This window comes from Salvelinus fontinalis, chromosome 7, assembly GCF_029448725.1.
Source record: "Salvelinus fontinalis isolate EN_2023a chromosome 7, ASM2944872v1, whole genome shotgun sequence".
Taxonomy (NCBI): domain Eukaryota; kingdom Metazoa; phylum Chordata; class Actinopteri; order Salmoniformes; family Salmonidae; genus Salvelinus; species Salvelinus fontinalis.
Window position 1 is genome coordinate 19,326,858 of NC_074671.1, and position 14,903 is coordinate 19,341,760.

The 14,903-nt window shown below is 42.8% G+C and overlaps 1 protein-coding gene across 23 annotated transcripts in view; it reads left to right on the forward strand.

Moving 5' to 3' along the window:
* LOC129859164 (histone-lysine N-methyltransferase 2C-like) overlaps positions 1 to 14,903 on the forward strand; it is a 216,761-nt gene that overhangs the window by 20,412 nt on the left and 181,446 nt on the right. For all 23 annotated transcript variants that reach the window (XM_055928604.1, XM_055928584.1, XM_055928588.1 and 20 more), the window contains exon 3: positions 12,011 to 12,099. In XM_055928604.1, coding sequence (XP_055784579.1) covers positions 12,011 to 12,099 — 89 coding nt within the window. The remainder of the gene's footprint in view (positions 1 to 12,010; positions 12,100 to 14,903) is intronic.

Below are 14,903 nucleotides of genomic sequence, written 5' to 3' on the forward strand. Positions count from 1 at the left end.
ATCATTAGGATGTTTTTATCAAACTTCTTCAATAAAGTTCCAACCGGAGAATTCATATGTGTCTTGAGGAGGAACGGAACGCAAGTGGATATCATGTGGAATGCGTGTGACCAGAAAATGGCTGACTCCCAGACACCTGTTCATTCTGTTCTTATTCAGTACCACAACACAGATGCCTCATTCAAATTTCTACATACTGTTGACATCTAGTGGAAGCCCTAAGATGTGCAACTTCATTCATATCTCAAGGGGATTTCAATGGGAACTGTGTTGAAAACCTACCAACTGCAGATTTCTCACTTCCTGTTTGGATTTCTCCTCAGGTTTTTGCTTGCCATATGAGTTCTGTTATACTCACATACATCATTCAAACAGTTTTAGAAACTTCAGAGTGTTTTCTATCCAATACTACTAATAATATGCATATATTAGTAACTGGGACTGAGGAGCAGGCCGTTTACTCTGGGCACTTTTCATCCAAGCTACTCAATACTGCCCCTGCAGCCATAAGAAGTTAAGGAGAAGTTTATCTTTATTCGTATGTTTAACACTTGTATCGTTTATCAATGTTTATGATGAGTATTTCTGTAATTTGATGTGGCTCTCTGCACTTTCACCGGATGTTTGTTTTAGACAATGCATTTCTGACCATAACGCGCCAATGTAAACTGAGATTTTTGGATATAAATATGAACTTTATCGAACAGAACATACATTTATTGTGTAACATGAAGTGCTATGAGTTAGTGATTCAATGATTGAAGTGCTATCAAAGGTTAGTGATTCATTTTATCTCTATTTCTGCTTTTTGTGACTCCTATCTTTGGCTATAAAAATGGCTGTATGGTTTTCTATGACTAGGTGCTGACCTAACATAATCGCATGGTGTGCTTTTGCAGTAAAGCCTTTCTGAAATCGGACACTGTGGTTGGATTTACAAGAAGTTTATCTTTAAAATGGTTGATAATACTTGTATGTTTGAGGAATTTTAATTATGGGATTTCTGTTTTGAATTTGGCGCCCTGCATTTTCACTGGCTGTTGTCGAGGTGGGAGCTAGTGGTTGTGGAGTGGTTGAAAAACTAGTTTTAATGAATCCAACCTAAGTGTATTTAAACTTCCGACTTCAACTGTAATTGACAGAGTGAAAAGAAAAAAGCCTGTACAGAAGGAACTCTGTGGCAAACAATTCACTTTTTGTCCTGAATACAAAGTATTATGGTTGGGGCAAGTGAAACACATTACCGAGTACCACTATCCATATTTTCAAGCGTAGTGGTGGCTGCATCATGTTATAGGTATGCTTGTGATTGTTATGGGGATTTTTTTTCAGGATAAAGAAGAAACGGAATGGAGCTAAGCACAGGCAAAATCCTAAAGGGAATACCTGGTTGTCTGCTTTCTCCCAGACACTGGGAGATGAATTCACCAATTAGCAGGACAAAAAACGAAATGACAAGGCCAAATCTACACTGGAGTTGCTTATCAAGAAGACGGTGAATGTATCCGAGTGGCCGAGTTACAGTTTTGACTTAAATCTACTTGGAAAAATCTATGGCAAGACCTGAGAATGGTTGTCTTGCAATGATCAACAACCAATTTGACAGAGCTTGAAGAAGTCGAACAAATTCTGGTGCCTAGCGCCATGGACATGAAAGGCAATTTGTATCAGAACTGTTTGTTCTTCCATGATCAGAAGGAAAATTATGAAATCGCTACAGGTTTAGATAAAAAAGACCCGCATGTGAGAGTGGCAACACTGCTCAGTGTTATTGGAAGAGTGCTATATGCTTCAGCGTCACCTAGATCTGGGGGAAGAGGATAGAAAAAATTCAAAGAAAATCCTTGACGGTTTGCAAAGACATTTTGAACTTACCCGTAATGTGATTTATGAAAGATTCATTTTTAACACATGATCAAACTCAAGCAGAGACGTGTGGTCAATATGTTGTGAGGTTGCGTCAATTGTCGGATTCATGTGATTTCGGGTCAATGAGAGACAAAATGATCAGAGACAGACTTGTGGTTGGCTGTAAAGATAAGAGAAAGTATGCTGCGTGAACCACAACTTACGCTCTGAATAAAGCCATATATATATATATACAGAGCAAGTGAACAGACGCAGACCCAATTAAAAAAGATGAACACTGTCCCTGAACAGGCAGAATCTGTCAATTATGCCACTCGGAACAAATACAGAGACCATGTCGATAGAAAATGGAAACATAATTCATCGGACCGTGATCTAAGGCGGAAAAATACTAAAGAAGGGTGCACGTACTGTGGATCAACACACGCAAGAGCGAAATACCCAGCATATGGGGTTATATGCAAATTCTGTGGAAAAAATAACCATTTTGCTGAAGTGTACAGACAGACAAAGTAAGCCTGTCAATCTGCTAGAACAGGATACATGCAGTGATCAAAATGATGATGAAGAAGCGAACATGCTATACATGACAGATGTTAATTCTGTTCAAAGTGGCAAAGATAAATGGTTTATGAACTTAAAGCTTACCCCACTGACATGTGAGAACTGCGATTATGAACCAAGCAGCAGTATCAAATACCAGTTAGACAGTGGTTCAAATATACTCAGCTACAGAGACTTTATGCAAGTAATGCAGGATGGAGATACAAAGCCTCAACCAAGCAAGGCAAGGCTAAGGCTGTACAATGGCTTGATTATTACACCAGTAGGGGAGTGTGAACTACAAGCCAATCATGATAGGGAAACGTGGTGAAAACCTTCCAAAAGCCTCTCCTTTCAGCAGAAATGTGTGAAAAGCTTAAGTTGCTACAGCTCAACCACCAACATGTCATTCATCACATCAGCACTAAAGAAAAACAAAAGGGCTCATCTCAGAGGTGACCGTTTTGATCAATGACCACAAGCCGCTTGAGGTTATCTTAAAAAATTATCTGACTGCCTTGAAGTGATGATGCTTCAACGTTATCAACTACAGGTACTATACAAGAAAGGAATAGAACTTCACATTGCAGATTTCTTGTCTAGAGCAGTACTACCAACAACTAGTCACCTGCAATATCGGACAAATGAGACAGTGTATGCTCTACAGGCTGAGGTTGTTGATGTTTTGATCAGTAGCATGGTTCACATCTCCCCGCAGACCTGGGATGCTATTAAAGCTCATTCAGCAGAGGACAAGACTTCTTGAATGCTTCAGTCTTTTATCCTAAGAGGCTGGCCGGACACAGGAAAGAGTACGCCCATCCCGGTGAGGGACTACTGGACATACAGAGACACACTCACAATGCAGGAAGAGGTTGTCTACAAAGGCGACAGGGTGGTAGTGCCAGAAACTCTACGCCCAATGATTCTCTCTCGTATCCATGCAGGGCACTCGCGTCGAAGCCAGTCTCAAGAAAAGCCAGAGGCTCAGTATTCTGCCCCAACACGACCCAAGAAATTAAACATTTTGTGGCTGTGTGCCACATATAAGCTAATTCTATATGAAAAGGAAGATATTAATATAATGGGAATAATGCCAAGCCAGAGATGGTGCCTGTGGGGCACTTATCTAGGATATATAAACAGGTGCATTATGAATGTCTGATTAGGATGTTGTGACCCGTAACATGTTATACCTGAGTAAAAGATTATGCTTAAACTTTACTTAACTCTCTGACGTTAGTTATTCACATACACACAAAAACACATAGTATTGGATAGAAAATATGACTGAAAGCCCACAATCCTAAGGTTATTTTTGCCCCGTCACTTGGTTTGGTATAAAGCTGAGGGATGACGCTGGAGAAATGTAACCGCGCTCAAATTCATGAGCTATGGATGCAACTGACAGTCAGTAATGATTGGGTACGACAGCTGTACTAAGCTAATCAGGTATTTCTAAGGTATTTATTTTCATATATATTATTTGAAATTGCCATTGGACAACTGGAAATATCCCATATTGTGCCTTTTTTAAATGGCTCGATGCTACTTAGTGCTATTGAGAACTTGGGACAGCTTGGTTGGCCTAGTCAAAATGTCACCTGGCTGATTATGGACCGTAAATGCATGGCTGGTGTTCAAATGATGTCACCGCTGACTTCCTGGAAATGTGTGTGTGGATGACACTGCTCCTTGCCTGTTTTCCCATTAGCATTCTTCTATACATACAGTGTAATGTATATGCACTGCTGTATGGTGTTACAGCTGTTATGTGATCTGTCTGCCACTTCCTAGAGGCTCTGTTCCAGGTAGTCCTTGTTTTTCTTCAAGGTGTGTATGTGTGGGCGGGTGGGCATGGATCGGGGCGCGAAACAAATACACACTCACACCGAGGCGATCTTAATATGTCCCAGATGGGGAATAAACAACGTATCCTTGAATAACAATGATTTATAGGGCTCAATCTATATCGGAATTATTGCCTTGACCTTTTGCAACTCATACCTTTCTTTTTATGCCAGAAATGATCAAGCTTGGTTTCTAACTAGAAGAACCCTTTTTCAGAGGAAATTGCTACATTTTTCTGCAAAGGTTTCGCTTCCCTATTCCTCCTCATAGATCCTATCTTTTTCTGAAGGAAATCTTGTCCCTAGACCCACTGTGCTTGTCCCTAGACCCACTGTGCTTGTCCCTAGACCCACTGCTTATGTCACTGAAGTGTCTCTCTGTGTGCCAGGCTTTTTAAATATATTTTTTTACAAAGACTGCAAGAGCTTAGAGTACCTCCTTGAGACTGCTTGCATAACCTAATGGCTGCTGCGTGTGTTAATTTCTCCCGTTGCGGCAATGCCCAAGGGGTCTGGGCAGTGAATCACCAAAACTCTTACCTGACTGTCTAAATGGCTGGCATGGTTTTTTCGGAACAGCTGTCAATCAAGAGGGTGCTTTACAAATAGCTTTGACAGAGACGCTTATTCGCAATATGGACACAATGGCTCCATATAATTTTGAATTGTTTTATAATTTCAGAGCATTGGTATTTCTTAAATGTTATTGGTGGCATAGAATCGTGTCAGCAGTGAAATAGGGGTGGAAGGCACTTGGTTGATGGCTATCAAAGAATGTGATTTAGGAAAGCCCCAAATACACCAGACTAGGAACCCTGGTTGTTCCTGGGTCTACTGTTACTGTATTGTATAAGGGGCTTAATACACATTCAATATATTGGCCTTACGGATGTATCAATACAATAGCCACATTACATTTTGTCCCTTTAGTGGTCAGACCTAGTTGCCATTGATGTTACCCTAAAATAACCTCCATGCCTCTGTGTTGCAGTAGTGCACAATAGTGTTTTTTGTGGTTGCCAGATCTCAACCCCAAAGCTCAACCTAGTTTTTGTGCTGGAGTTTAAACAAGAATTTTAGGAGTACTTATTTGCAACACGGCTCTTGCAGGTAATGAATAGGTTGAAGGTAAATTTAATTGACCCTTGTTTGCTTTTGGTTGGGAGGAAGGAATGTCCTGTGAGTCCGCATATCAAAGGTTTCTAGCATTGCGTTTGTTTTGAATCTGGTTTAAACAATTGCTTGTAAAAGCTTGGAAGTGTAAAAACTGAGAGGAAATGGTTAAATGGCATGCTGGGAAACAGCTATGGAGAAGGAAGTATGCCCCATCCCAGCCAGTTAATCCATGCCGGGATTTCGCCACTGCCTTACAAGCTGGAACTACTTGCAACAGCTTTTTTTCGGCTCTCTTTCTCGCTCTCTCTGCCCAACACTACCTGCTCCGTTTCTCACTGTAGTAGAATTGTGACCTTAAGTTTCTGGATGTGTGTAAAAAAAATGCAAATGACGTTCAAATTCATATTTTTGTGACTGACTGCTTCTATTCGATACCACATGCTTTTGAGTGGTGCAAATGTAAAACGTGCATGGAATTGGAATTAACAAGAGTAGCACTTTGATCGGTCCTGTATTGGTGTTTTTGTGGGGGGGGGGGGGGGGGGGGGGCTCTTTATATGAACCAGTGCAATTTCATTCTTAGTATAATCTAAGACTAACGGTAGCCTAAACTTAGAAATATGGGGGGTGGGCTCTGTTTTATATGAACCAGTAAAAATGAATTTGAATGATTAGCTATCCACATCGACGTGACCACAGTGGAGAAGGTGGAAAGTCCCTCGGTGTACAGGTCACTGACAATCTGAAATGGTCCACCAACACATGCAGTGTGGTGAAGAAGGCGCAACAGCGCCTCTTCAACCTCAGGTGACTGAAGAAATTCAGCTTGGCCCCTAAGACCCTCAAACTTTTACAAATGCACAATTGAGAGCACCCAGTCGGGCTGTATCACCACCTGGTACGGCAACTGGAGCACTGCAACCGCAGCCCAACGCATCACTGGGGGCACACTGCCTGCCTTCCAGGACACCTACAGCACCTGATGTCAAAAGAAGGCCAAAAGGATCAATCAAGGACATCAACCACCCGAGTCACGGCCTGTTCACCCCACTATCATCCAGAAGGCGAGGACAGTACAGGTGCATCAAAACTGGGGTCGAGAAACTGATGGCCTTTAAGATAGAAGCTGTTTTTCAGACTGTTAAATAGCCATCACTAGCCGTGTACCACCCTGCACCTTAGAGGCTACTGCCCAATATACATAGACATGGAATCACAGGCCACCTTAACAATTGAACTCTAGGCACTTTAAAAATGTTTTCATACAGCTTTACTCATTCCGTATGTATATACTGTATTCTATTCTACTTTTAGATTTGTGAATTGTTATATGCTACTGCACTGTTGGAGCTAGGAACACAAGCATTTCGCTACACCCACATAACATCTGCTAAATATGTGTATGACCAATAAAATGTGATTTATTGGAGTTAAGGTGGCTGATGATGACAATAAGCATACTCCTGTAAGACTAACATGACAGTTTTCCAAGAGTTCCTCCTGGGCCATATGACCAATGGATGCTACACCGGTTCCCTTGGGCTGAGCCATGTCTTTAGGACCGTCCTCATCCGTTCTTCTCTCTGACTAGCGGTTGGTTAGAAAAATAGTTTTGTTCGAAAGGTTTGCACAAAATGGAAAATTATCTTTGGTGCTCTTGGATTTGAAAAGAGAAATGCCAAGAGCCTTATTTAGGATTGTCACTGCTGTTTTTCTTTGCGAGTGGTACCTTTAATCTCCGACCGGACTGCAGCATGTGGAAGGATCTGCCTTATCTACCTTCGGGTTACACATTAGCCCACATTTCATCAGTTGTTTACCTCTGTGATGTACGGGAGTTAGGACAGGTACACGTAAAATCCATTTAGGTGCCCCCGCTTGGCAAAACCCATGGATTCTGGGAAGTCACATAGCCATGAATCATGTATTATGCAGTGCCTGCATACCAGTAAGCATCACTGTGTACTTCTGTTTTTCTTCTTGTTTGTTTAGAGGTTTCTCGTGGGGTTGGGCACTGTTTGACTTCATGCATGGATTAACCAACGAATCCCTACGAGGACTTTTGAGGCTTTTCATTTATTTTTTATCAGTCTTATTGTCAGGCACTTGACACTAGAACATTAATTGTCTGGAGGTTGCATATATTGAGGGTCCTTGCATTCTTTTTGCAAACATGGGCCACTTGACATTGTTGGTGTTCGACCACTGTTCCACCGTTAACTTAAACTGTCCAATTGGAAATCCCTCAAGTGTGATCCATTCTATGGGCAGCCGCAGCTCCACCACCTCCTGAACTGCCATGCATGTCCAACATATTGCTAAACTAGGTACCCTAGAAAACCTTCCCTTCCTCATATCGTTTCCTTAATGACTAAAATGTCTAGTCTGGCTTCCACCTATCAAGTCTCTTTACTTCATCTGTTTAGGACACAGATTTGGAGACAACCAGTGCCTAAAATGAACACCCGCCACCCGTCAGAGTTTTCCATCGGAGGGTAAAATGTCTATTTCACGAGCCACAGTGCGAGCATTTCACGAGCATTTGTGCTGCAGTAGCTTTTTTCTAAGTATTTCTGCCGTTTTTGTTTCATAGCTACAAATCTTATATAGCCTATCCCATCTCGCGCAGCAACACTGACTGGCTGGGGGCTGTGCGCACGTGCTGAGTGAAATATTCATTTTTAGAAGCGCTGCGCACAGGTATAAAAGTTGGTCTAATTTACTTGAAACTAAAGTACACTGAAGTGAGACTTCGTCCTAGTGTTTCTTGGCTATTTGCATTGTTTTGTTCACAAGCCAGGTTGTTTTTCCAATGTTTGAGTTTCAACTGCTAGGGAAGAGAAGACAACACGGCTACTAGTCAGATTAGCCAGACTCAATCTCACAGGTACAAACATGAGTCTTTTTGCCACGGTAATCTCCCACTATTAAAGGGGCAGGTGAAATTTGTCTCATCTGTGATATTTTGTTTAAATGACTCAGGTCTAGTAATACATTTATTATTTTAGAAACATTACAAAGCATTCTCAACTAACTTAACTAAATCTACCTGCCAGAGTGGTTGATGGACCAAAAAGTCATTTTGGAGAAGTTGTAGAATTGTTGTTTGAGGTTGGCATGAATTTCTAATAAGTAAAACCAGTATCTTGCAGTGCAGGCTGGATGAAAAATGCTGAACAGTAGATTAGGCTACTAGTTACTATGCTTGGTGTGGAAAGGAGAGGAATTGGTCTGGCCAGACCAGTTGACCTGGATTAAACCTGTTCCAGGCCCTGGACACAATGTGCTTGCATTTTCGATGATGTAGGTCATTGATCAGAGCACTGGGATTCGGTTGCCGATGGCAGCGTCAATAGCGGTGTCCGTCTCCATCCCAGAAACCCAACCCTGGTTACCCGATGCCTCAGCCCCTGACCTCGCCATCGCATTGTGCAAGGTAGAATAGGCCGCAAAGCCTCACAATTGTTTGCAGTGGAAACCCAATATTTCCCACCACAAACTTTGTGTTTGGGTGGTTTGCTTTTGAGGCCACTAGTCCATGCTTTTGCCGTCCAATCAGTTTTGCCTTTGAAACAGCTTATTGCATTGCTGGAATATTGTTTTTGTTCCCAACTGAGCACAAACCCAGGAAGTGTCTTCCTTTGACGTGTATATCCCGCTTTCTGATTCTGCTCTTGCTTTTTATGGTGGTTAGGCTGCTTCAGAAGAACCTATGTTATTTGGACCAGCTCAGGCACTTAGTCATAGTGTTCGGAATCAATCTACATCTAGGCTAGTCCATCCTAAAGCAGAGGTGTCAAAATAATTTCATGGAGGGCCGAGTGTCTGCAGATTTTTGGTGTTTCCTTTTCAATTAAGACCTAGACAACAAGGTGAGGGTTTTTAATACCCCTTTCTCCCCAATTTTGTGGTATCCAATTGGTAGTTAGTCTTCTCATCGCTGCCACTCCCGTACGGACTCGGGTAAGGCAAAGGTCGAAAGCCATGCATCCTCTGAAACACAACCCAACCAAGCCGCAGTGCTTCTTGACACAATGCCAACTTAACCCGGAATCCAGCCGCATCAATGTGTCGGTGGAAACACCGTACACCTGGCGACCTTGTCAGCATGCACTGCGCCCGGCCCGCCACAGAAGTCATTAGTGCGCGATGGGACGAGGACATCCGAAACCCTCCCCTAACCCGGAAGACGCTGGGCCGGTTGCAGCCGGCTGCGACAGAGCCTGGACCCAAACCAAGGATCTCTAGTTGCACAGCTAGCATTGTGATGAAGTGCCTTGGACCACTGCGCCACTCGGGAGACCCTGGTGAGGAGTTCTTTACTTATTATTTATCTTAATTCAACAATCGAGTACAAATGTGGAGTGAACCTGCAGAGTTAGACGCGTGATCTAAAGAAGAAGGCCATTTTGGTCCGGGTTGCAGGCTTTGATTTAAGAGAGCCACATTGGTAAGTACTCTGAATAGCACCTCTTTGTTCTTGTCTAGCACATAGAGAGGGAGCGAGCGAGAGCCAGAAAGTGCAAGAGCTTTTTAGAAGCTACATTCGCACAGACCCACTATGCATGAGCTGTTCTAGATAGTCCAGCCAAGTTTTCAGAGCTAGACAGAGGTGTGTTTTTCTCCCTCCAGCTTTCTCTCTTGCCCTAGTTGTCTGTCCAGTCCTATCCCTCTTTCTCCACTCCAGGGGCTTGTTTTGGATGCCCTGGTTTGGTGCCCTGGTTTCCATTGCATGTTCGGTCTGCTACCACCACAGGGTTCATGACACTGCTTTTGCTTGGTAAAGGGAACTGATATGAGCACCAATACTCTCTCTCCCAGTTCATGTTGGAATCATGTAGAAAATTATTTTAAAAGTGTCACATTTTTTTCAATGTTATTTAGAGTTTTTCTGTAGAATGAGCCCGTTACAACATCACCAGCAGCTGAGCAGTAAGCCGCAGGTTGAGCGGTGCGTCCCATTTGGCTGCTATGGCTGCAACATCAGTGTTGGTTAGGCCTATTACAGACCGGGGAGGGAAGGGAAGTGGTGAGCTGTGAACTCCACTGCTCAGTGCTCCAGAGATGGGGCAGAGAGAAGTGAACAGAAACAAACCTAACAAATGTTACTGAAACAAACATGGTTTGAGCTTTCGCTCAAGTTACATTTTGAGATAAATTTTTTGGCCACAGGTGTCTGGTTTAAAGGGCTTAAAAAAAAAAAAGTATATATATATTAATTACAGTACCAGTCAAAAGTTAGGGCACCTACTCATTGAAGGTTTTTGCTTTATTTTTTACTATTTTCTACATTGTAGAATAATAGTGAAGACATTAAAACTATGACATAACATATGGAATCATGTAGTAACCAAGGAAGTGTTTGAAGAATCTAAAATATGTTTTGATTTGTTAAAGTAGCAATCCTTTGCCTAAATGGCAGCTTTGCACACTCCTGGCATTCTCTCAGTCAACTTCATGAGGAATGCTTTTCCAACAATCCAACAGTCCCACTACGTGCAAACCAGATGGGATGGGGTATCGCTGCAGAATGCTTTGGTAGCCATGATGGTTAAGTGTGCCTTGAGTTCTAAGTAAATCACTGACAGCGACCAGCAAAGCACCATCACACCACCACGTCCATGCTTCACGGTGGAATCCACACATGCAGAGGTCATCCATTCACCTACTCTGCATCTCACAATCACACGAAGGTGGGAACAAAAAAAACTCATTTGGACTCCTCAGACCAAAGGACAGATTTCCACCAGTCTAATGTCCATTGCGTTTCTTGGCCCAAGCAAGTCTCTTCCTCTCTTCCTGATTGATGTCCTTTTAGTAGTGGTTTCTTTGCAGCAATTTGACTACGAAGGCCTGATTCAGTGTCCTCTGAACAGTTGATGTGTCTGTTACTTGAACGCATTTATTTGGGCTACAATTTCTTAGCTGCAGTTAACTCTAATGATCTTATCCTCTGCAGCAGAGCTAACTCTGGATCTTCCTTTCCTTTGGCAGACCCCATGAGAGCCAGTTTCATCATAGCGGTAGAGGGTTTTTGCGACTGCACTTGAAGAAACTTTCAAAGTTCTTGGTCTTTTACCAAATAGAGCTATCTTCTGTATACCACCCCTACCTTGTTACAACACAACTGATTGGCTCAAACACATTAAGAAGGAAAGAAATTCCACACATTCACTTTTAACAAGGCACACCTGTTAATTGAAATGCATTCCAGGTGACTACCTCATGAAGCTGGTTGAGAGAATGCCAAGAGTGTGCAAAGTTGTCATCAAGGCAAAGGGTGGTTACTTTGAAGAATCTCAAATATAAAATACATTTTGATTTGTTTAAATTTGAGATTCTTCAACGTAGCCACCCTTATGGGCTTTTCCTCTCTGCCACACTGACTTTACGAGATTTTCCTCTCTGCCACACTGACTTTATGGGCTGTTCCTCTTGCAATAAAGCTCAGCTATGAGGTTGAGCTCGATGGCTGTTTACATGTTGTTGATGCCTGTATTACTGTTCATACTACTTCAAAAGGCAGCTCCTCATTTGTTGAGGCAGACCTAAGTAACAATGTTGCTCCTCCTTGAGCACAGCCTGAAAGGCAGATCAGATCAGTGACTGTTTCCTCTCCGTGTGTGTCCCAGGGGCCGTAGCAGAGGCCGAGCCCAGGTTGAGGATGAGGACAGCATGGACGGGACGGAGACCGCCGAAGCAGAGAACATGCAGGATATGGGTGAGTTGACTGTCTCTGTCATCATGGAAAGGTTTGTGTGTGTGTGTACATGCCTGTATCAGTGTGTGCCTCTTTGTGTGTGCTTTCATGCGTGTTCCTCTTTTAATATTTGCGTGCTGTTGTCTTCATACATGTGTGCTTGGCTGCCGTCACTGATAGGGTGGGGTGTTGGTATTCGGGGGAGATTTGATCCAGTTACCAAATGCCTCTCATCATTAAGACTTAGTTCTTTGGAGCTGTTGCACGACCACTACCTCCGCGATGCAGACCCGCTGCCCCCGCGATGCAGACCCGCTGCCTCCTCAATGCCTGTAGACCAGGTATTCCCAAACTGGGGGAGGCGCAATGTCGTCGGGGTAGACCAAATAAAAATGTGATTCAATAATACTAATCTTCACATTTTAAAAGTACATTTATATTTTCCAACGGGGCTATACATTTGGGTGAGTTTTCTCTCGCTTGAGCAGCCTTGTTTCACTGCCAAAAATAAAATTAAACCGTCCAGAGTTTAGCGAAATAACACAATGTCAAATACAGGTAGCCTAATCAAATAATTAACATCCAATCACATTAACCGTTACTCTCTCGTGGAAACCTTCACTCTTGCGCAGACATTTAGAAACAAAACATGACCATTTGAAAAATAAGCCACATGAGTTTTTTGAGTAGTAAGACATGTATAAAAGCAACAGAAACCATTAATAAGAAGGGGCTAGAATATTCTTATATGGTGAGCTACCGAGTGGCTAGGGCAGCAAGCCCCATACTATTGTGGAGGACTTAATTCTTTCTGCTGCCACGGATATGGCTGGGACAATGCTATACAGACAAAAAAACTAAAATACAGTCCAAACAAACCATACAGACAATTCCTTCATCAAACAACACTGTTTCACGACACATCAGTGACATGGCAGGAGATATTTCTAAACAATTACTACTTCGCATACAAGCCAGTGAATTATATGTGTTACAGCTGGTTGAGTCAACAGACATGGGGAGCCTGGCACAGCTCCTGGTATATGTCTGTTATGTTTATGGGGGGGTCAATTAAGGAAGACATTCTCTTCTGCAAACCACTGGAAACCAGGACAAGAGGAGAGGATATTTTAAAAGTACTGGACAGCTTTGTGACATCAAATGGACTTTGGTGGTCAAGATGTGTTGGTATCTGTACTGATGGTGCAATAACCATGATGGAGACATTGTGGATTGGTAACGCGCGAGCAAGTAGTGGCTCTCGATGCCATTTGGGTACACTGCAGCATCCACCGAGAGGCTCTTGCTGCCAAGGGAAAGCCTGACAGCTTGAAAGATGTTTTGGACACTACAGTGAAAATGGTTAACTTTGTTAAAGCAAGGCCCCTGAACTCGCGTGTATTTTCTGCATTATGCGATGATATGGGCAGCGACCCTGTAACTCTTTTACAATATACAGAAGTGCGCTGGTTTTGAAGGGGCAAAGTATTGACATGTTTTTTTAAATATTGAGAGACAAGCTTAAAGTTTTCTTTACTGACCATCATTTTCGCTTGCCTGACCGCTTGCATGATGACGAGTTTCTCACACGACTGGCCTATCTGGGTGATTTTTCTCGCCTGAATGATCTGAATCTAGGATTACAGGGACTCTCCAACTATATTCCATGTGCGTGACAAAATTGAGGCTTTGATTTAAGAATTTTGAGATCTTCTCTGTTTGCATTAACAAGGACAACACACAGGTCTTTCCATCATTGTATGATTTTTTTGTGTGCAAATGAACTCAAGCTTACGGACAATGTCAAATGGGAAATAGCGAAGCACCCGAGTTAGCTGGGTGTGCAATTACGCAGGTACGGACGACACAAACAACTGGATTCGTTATCCTTTTCATGCCCTGCCTCCAGTCTACTTGCTGATATCTGAACAAGAGAGCCTCAAAATTGCAACAAGCAGTTCTGTGAAAATTGAATTTAATCAGAAGCCACCGCCAGATTTCTGGATAGGGCTGCGCTCAGAGTTTCTTGCCTTGGCAAATCGCGCTATTAAGACACTGATGCCCTTTGCAACCACGTACCTATGTGAGAGTGGGTTCTCGGCCCTCATTAGCATGAAAAAGAAAGGTAGACTGTGTGTGGGAAAATATTTAAGACTGAGACTCTCTCCAATACAACCCGACATTGCAGAGTTATGTGCATCCTTTCAAGCACACCCTTCTCATTAACCTGTGGTGAGTTATTCACAATTTTTGATGAACAAATAAGGTTTTATATGTAAGATGGCTAAATAAAGAGCACAATTATTGATCATTATTTGTGCCTTGGTCCTACAAGAGCTCTTTGTCACTTCCCACGAGCCGGGTTGTGACAATTCACACTCGTTCTTATGTTTATTAAATGTATCGTATAGAGTGTGTGTGTGTGGCAGGCTAACAATGATGGCAAAAAACTATATTTGAGAGTGCGCTGACCCTTGTGCTAGAGGAGGTACACAGCTGGAGGTTGAATGTTTGAAGGGGTACAGGACTATAAAAAGTTTGGGAACCACTGCTGTAGACTATAGCCTTCAAGTTGTCTGTAGAGAGGCAATCTACCTTCCCCCATGTCTTTTTGACGTATCCGTTGCTAAATGGTAGATGACTAAAGGCTGGTTCATACTTGTATTTCCACAGAGCCAAAATGTATGCCTAATCGCTGGCTCGTTATGGCATGTTTACAAAGCCATCTGCAGCTGCTGCTTGCAGGGGTCTCGCCGGCCCACCGTGCACTTCCCCAAACATTTCTAACCCGATAGCTCTGTGGATGCAACTTCGTTAAGGCAGAA